Raw genomic sequence first — 5,550 nt, 5'->3', positions numbered from 1 at the left:
GCAAAGCAGTGTGCAGAGGCTGCTCCTGCTGTGTGAATGCTGCAGTAAAACCCCTCGGCAGCTTTTCAGGTGCCAGCAGCCAGGCTGATCACTGGCAGCCTTCATTGAAATGGTCCATGAAAATGCATCCCATTAGAAGTGAGATGAGGGACGCAGAAAGTTACATAAACAGGAGGGTCCGAGAGCAGCCTTTTGTTTCTGTCCCCTGCGCAGCTCAACGTGGTCTGGAACAGCATGGTGTCCCCAGCCAGGAAAACAGCCCCTCTGTTCTGAACTTCCCTGACCTTCCTCGTTATTTCAGTCTCGTTCTCTGGAGTTCAAGGTACTGGCTGTGCTTCAGGAATTCAGGCGTATAAACACTCATCAGCTTGGCTGGCACTGCTGGGAGATGAAAAGGGAGCTGGGAAGGAATAAGGCACATCCAAAACCAAACAAAAAGTGCACGGGGTTTGTAAACACAGCATGTAGAGCTTTCACAGGGCTGTCCCAAGTGCCCCTGCCCTCCTCTCCTAATGCAGTTTCAATAAACTTTAAATACAGCACACAGATTAGGGTGGCTGTCACTTAAAGCCAAGGCAACTCAGTAGGAGGAAGTTCCAGGCTTGCCAAGCGGCCACTACTTTTGCTGCAAGCACAGATTTTCCTCAGCCTGGCTGAGTCCATTCCTTGTCCCCTCTGTTCCTCTGGAGCTGGTGGCGTGTCACTGTCACCCTTATGCTGGGACCGCGATTGTGCCTCCCTATTTGCCAGCTCTGAGCAGCCCTTTGGATCGCATGCTGCTGAAGCTTTTGCCTCCTGAAATGTGATGGTACCAAAACAGGAAATGTGACTTGAGGAAATCTTCCATCCCGGCTCTCCTCACTGAACTGAATGCAATACAACCCAATTTCAGGTTCCATGAAGAACTTTGCAGGCACAGGCTGACTTACAGCTTTAGGCTGTGGGCAGTGCTACCACTCTGGCACTGAGCAATGAGGAATGTGTTACTGGGAAGCTTCACGATGCAAACCTGTTGAGCACACCTGTGTGTTCTGTGCTGGGTGGTTGAGGCTTGTTCATGCAAAATCCAACCAGCTAGCAGCCCTGCCTTTCCCCTGCCCCACCATTTCTAGACCAGACAAACACATCCACACTGTAGAATGCGTGAGGCTCTGCTCAGCCCCTGTTGCAGATGGGAGTGCAGAGCGCAGCCGCTGCAGCGTCTGTAGCAACCAGGCGGGCGGCTCCTCGCTCACCAAGATGAGGCTGGGACCGACCCATGCTAAGGCCGGGAGCCCCGATAAGTGCCCTTTGTTTTGGTCTTCTACTTTTCCCCTGCCTGTGAAGCATCTGTTGGTAATTAAGTGCACATTTCAGCCCGCCTCCTCAGTGGCAAGCAGGCACATATGGAGCAACACATGTGCGACGCACAGCCCGCCTCACCCCCTGCAGCAGCTGCTGCAGTCGGCACATGCCACCTCCTGCAGCTCGGTGCTGCCTGCACGCGCTGAGGGCACGTGTGGATGCCCCCTCCCCGCGGCTCCCTGATGCTCCCCAGATTGGTGCTGGCTCTGCTTTCTGGATGTCCAGACATACGTTGTCCTCAAGGAGGCTCAGCCGAGGCGTTGCTGTCTGGCACACAGTGAGGAGTGTTGCTCATTCCCTGCCCCTCCTGGCTTGGGCATTCTGCAGTTCTCTCCTCAGTAGGGAGACAGCCCCATTGAGCATCTGGAGCTCTGGTGAGCTTGCAGCTTGGTGATGCTGTACGTAAACCACAGTGACCGCATCTGTAATAAAGGTGGATCATGTGAAGTGTGCTGGTTTTAGACTTTAGAAGTATTTGGTGGTGCTTGCAAACGCGTTTCTGTTACAACTGGGAAAGCATCTGTGCTGCAAATACTTTGTTGTTCAAGATGAGTGCACTTCCCTGCAAATAAGTTATTGTTTTAACACTTGAATGTTCTAGCTGGTGGCTAGTGGCAAGCCAGAGACACTGACAGCTGACATCTGACTGGCTGCCCCACTGAGGTCCACAGCAATTAATTGCCAGGAAACCACAGCTGGAGGTGGGTGAGATGGGACTCTCTTGGGGCTTTCCCCAAAGGACCAGCTGACTACGAAACTGCCCATCAGCTGTGGTACTGCTTTCTATCACAGGAGAATAACAACTGGACATTTCCCACACGTAAGCATCTCTAGAAAGGCACTGTGAGTTACTCGGAAGTTGTCTTGTGGTCCCCTGTAGGGAACATGATGCTGCTCACAGTGGCGGCAGCAGCATCTCATCCAGGAGCCACGCTGCTAGCAGGCAGCAGCCCTCGCTTCCTGCAGCAGTACCTGGGGAAGATGCAGCTGCTCAGCTGAAGTGAGAGCCTCAAACAGAATAGGGAAAGCAGAGTTTTCTCTAGACTATTACTTGCCTTTAATTAGTGCTAAATTAAGCTGTTTCAATTAGTTTTCACTCTGTAACTCCTGTCTAGAGACAGGTAATGCAGGTATGCACTGTTGTCTCAGCAGGGAGGCAGCTGGTGACAAGAGGAATCAAGGCAGCAGGGTAGCTGCCCGGTGGCCCTGCACACACAGCAGCTGTGTGCAAGGCAGAAGAGGATGTTTCTCCACCACAGTCAGCAGAGCCTGCTGCAAATGGCAACTTCCTGGTACTGTGCTGTTACTTCATGGAAGCAGCCAGAGTAAGGTCAGCTCAAGTAAAAACCCTTTGGCATGCCCAGAGAGCTGCATTGCCTTACCCGCCCTGTGCAGGCAGCAGGGCTGGCTTACAGCTGGTGTCAGCACAGTGCTCCAGCATGAGCTGGAAGTGAAGAGAATGACTGAACCCACTCCTCTTAAAGTGAAATATTGAAATGGGTGTCTTCTAGGAAATCTAGATGAGGGAAGCTGCTCGGCATCAAGGCTTTCTCATCTCGAAAGGAACTACAGTAGCATTGCCAGTTAAGTTTAGAAAACAGACAAAAAATAAAAAATGAAAAAAAAAAAAAATTCAAACATTAAAAATAAAAATCAATTTTAAGTCAATAAATTTAAAAAAAAAAAAAAAAAAATATACAAAGGACTGACTTTGTCAGCTTGTTTTATTACTGGGCACAGCACAGTACCAGTTCATATACATACAAGCCACAGTAATGGAAACATCCCCTATTTTTTATCTTTATTTTTTAAAAAAAAAAAAACCAATGTTTGGGAGGAGTCAAGTGTCCTAGAGGTCAGCTCTCAGGAGTTCTTTTGCTAATTGCAGTAGCAGCAGTTTCCTTTCCAAATACTATAGGTTTTCATGCTGTTAATATGTGAAGCTGAGAAGCCTGAGCTTGCAGCAGTACCTCTGCTTCTCCTGACAAAGCAGGATCCAGGATTGCATTATGTTCAGTGATGGTCCTTTACAGTTAAGTACAAATCTACCAAGCACAGTTCTGGGTATGATACTGGAACCCTCAGGTTCTTCTCTGAAAGTCCACGTTACCCTAAAGCACCAGAGGGCAATTCAGTACAGGGCTGGTTAAAGTGCTGCTGCATCAGACAGCTATCCCACAACTTCTACACAGGACCTTACAGCATCAGTTGAGCCTGCAGCAGCACAAGGTCACAAGTCTAGAGCAAAGCTGCTGTCACTGACACAGGCTCAGTGCCTCAGGAAACTGAGCTAAAGCAAGAAGGCACCAATGCAAAGGTGAGCCTGGGCTGCATCCCACAGTGGCAAATAAGCAGCCTGACACCTCTCCTAAGGAGACACACAACGCATAATAAATACAACAGAACAGTTTAGAAAAGCAAGTGCATTCGTGTGATCCCTTGCAACACTAGGAAGTAGGACCCACATAGGCACATTCACTTTGTATTGCACTGGAGGTGGGACATGGGAGGGAAAAAAAAGATCATTTGGCAGAACCTAGCCAAGCTCAACCACCATGCAACAGCTTTGGCCAGCCTGAGGTAGAACACAAATATACTGCTAAAACCCAGTCAAGTCCTGCTCAACCAGTCTTTGAGGTTTAAGAAAAATAAAAAAAAAAATAAAAAAAAAATAAAAGAAGTGCACAGAGGAGCCTCTTTCCCCTCCTGAGGAAGCACGCACTCCAGGTCTCACCCCAAAAGATCAAGCCTTAGGGCACAGCTCTAGTCAGATCCATGCTTCCCACCTGGAAAGTGGTGGTGGCTGCAGGTGCTACAGTTAAGAGTGTAACAGGAACCGTGCAGCCCCTTTGCCTCCCTCCCTCCCTCCCTCCCTCTCTGTTTCCTTTCGTCCGCTCGGCCCTGTGTAGTTCTGTTAGAGCTCAGGCCGTCCCGATTGTTTCGTCCCTCCTACTGGAGCCCTGCAAGAAGTTCTCCCTTTCGACCTTCTGCGGGACACCAGGCGCTTCCTCCAGGGCTTTCTCCGAGTGGCACAGGCAGGGCAGGAGGGCAATGAGGGCCTCTTCGATGGAGAAGAGGTGCTTGTCCTCCACCTGTGGGCAGAAGTAGCGCATGAAGTCCGCCAGCCTCAGGAGGTACTCCACGTTGTGGCCCGCACAGCCGCTCGAGACGATGATCTGCGCCGCGATGTCTTCTTCGGACGCCGGGCCGAGGTAGGAGGGATTCTGCGGCGTGGCGATGTAGACGAGGGCCTGGATGGGCTCCCCTGCCTCTTTGTCCTGCGGGTGGAAGCTGACCAGCTTGGTGTCGTAGCCGCCCAGCACGGCTTCGCGCACGTTCAGGTACTGCAGCGAGGCGGCGACCTGCTGCTCCCCGCACACCTCGTAGGCGACGCCCCACGTGCACGCCTGCAACGAGAGGACGGGCGGTCACAACCCGGGGACATCGCACCTGCCCGCGGCCCCCAGCGCGCCACCGGCCGACCTACTCACCCCGCGGTCCTCCAGCAGCGTCACCACCCGGCCGGGCTGTGGAAAGAGAGCAAGGAGACAGCGTTATGGCTCGCTGCCGACCGCCTGGCCGTCCCGCGGCGCCCCCCGTCCCGCCCCGCGCTTACCGCCCGCTCGCTGCCGCGATGGAAGGTGTCCCCCTGCCAGAAGCGCCGGCTGTAGCCGCGGATGAAGCCCACCTTCCGCGACGTGAACTCGAAGCCCGGCCTCCACACCAGCGAGCCGTACCCGAAGATCCACAGCCGCGGCTTGAGCTCGGCGGCTGGGTCCGAGGACGAAGACGCCGCGGGCGGCTCCGGCCCCTCGGGCAGGCCCAGGTGCTCCTGGGTGCTCTGCGCGTCCCGCTTCATCGCGCCGGGCGCCTTTGGGGATGCGCGCGTCGCCCCGGCCCTTTAAAGACCGCAGCGGCGTCGCCCCGCCCGGCCGGCCCGGCCCATTGCGGGTGATGCAACGAGGGCGGGCTGTTTCGCCGCGCCGCGCATGGGGCAAAGCGGGGCGCGGGTTGCGTCAGGTGGGGCCGTTACCCGCAGCGCTCACCCTGCTGGCGGCGGGGCCGGCTGTGCGTGAGCGGGCGGGGCGCCGGGCACCGGCCACCGAGCGGGTGAAGCCGTGGAGCTGGGAAGCGCGCGGGTCAGACGGGGGTTGTAAAGCGAACCCAAAGGCGGTGAATGGGGCAGGATGGAGGGATGCAGTGCAG

General features: G+C 54.3%; 1 protein-coding gene across 1 annotated transcript; it reads right to left on the bottom strand.

The window, feature by feature from the left end:
* Nucleotides 1–4,195: 4,195 nt before the first annotated feature.
* Nucleotides 4,196–5,203, bottom strand: CHAC1 (ChaC glutathione specific gamma-glutamylcyclotransferase 1). The gene is made up of 3 exons (XM_042814338.1): nucleotides 4,961–5,203; nucleotides 4,836–4,871; nucleotides 4,196–4,751 (listed from the first exon to the last, which is right to left on the bottom strand). The coding sequence occupies exons 1-3, from the start codon at nucleotides 5,201–5,203 to the stop codon at nucleotides 4,266–4,268; spliced, it is 765 nt and encodes a 254-aa protein (XP_042670272.1). The 3' UTR covers nucleotides 4,196–4,265.
* Nucleotides 5,204–5,550: the final 347 nt, after the last annotated feature.

Source organism: Centrocercus urophasianus, unplaced genomic scaffold (assembly GCF_019232065.1).
Source record: "Centrocercus urophasianus isolate 14NV4802_14NV808 unplaced genomic scaffold, USGS_Curo_1.0 seq_14, whole genome shotgun sequence".
Taxonomy (NCBI): domain Eukaryota; kingdom Metazoa; phylum Chordata; class Aves; order Galliformes; family Phasianidae; genus Centrocercus; species Centrocercus urophasianus.
The sequence above is the reverse complement of the archived record's forward strand: the minus strand, read 5'-3'. Positions and strand labels throughout refer to the sequence as shown.

Excerpts from the sequence above, each read along its gene's own strand:
- CHAC1 (XM_042814338.1), bottom strand. The coding sequence starts at position 5,203 with ATGAAGCGGGACGCGCAGAGCACCCAGGAGCACCTGGGCCTGCCCGAG. Across the intron at positions 4,872-4,960 it reads ATCGCGGCAGCGAGCGGGCG|CCCGGCCGGGTGGTGACGCT; the intron begins GTAAGCGCGGGG and ends CTCTTTCCACAG. Across the intron at positions 4,752-4,835 it reads CGCTGCTGGAGGACCGCGGG|GCGTGCACGTGGGGCGTCGC; the intron begins GTGAGTAGGTCG and ends CTCTCGTTGCAG.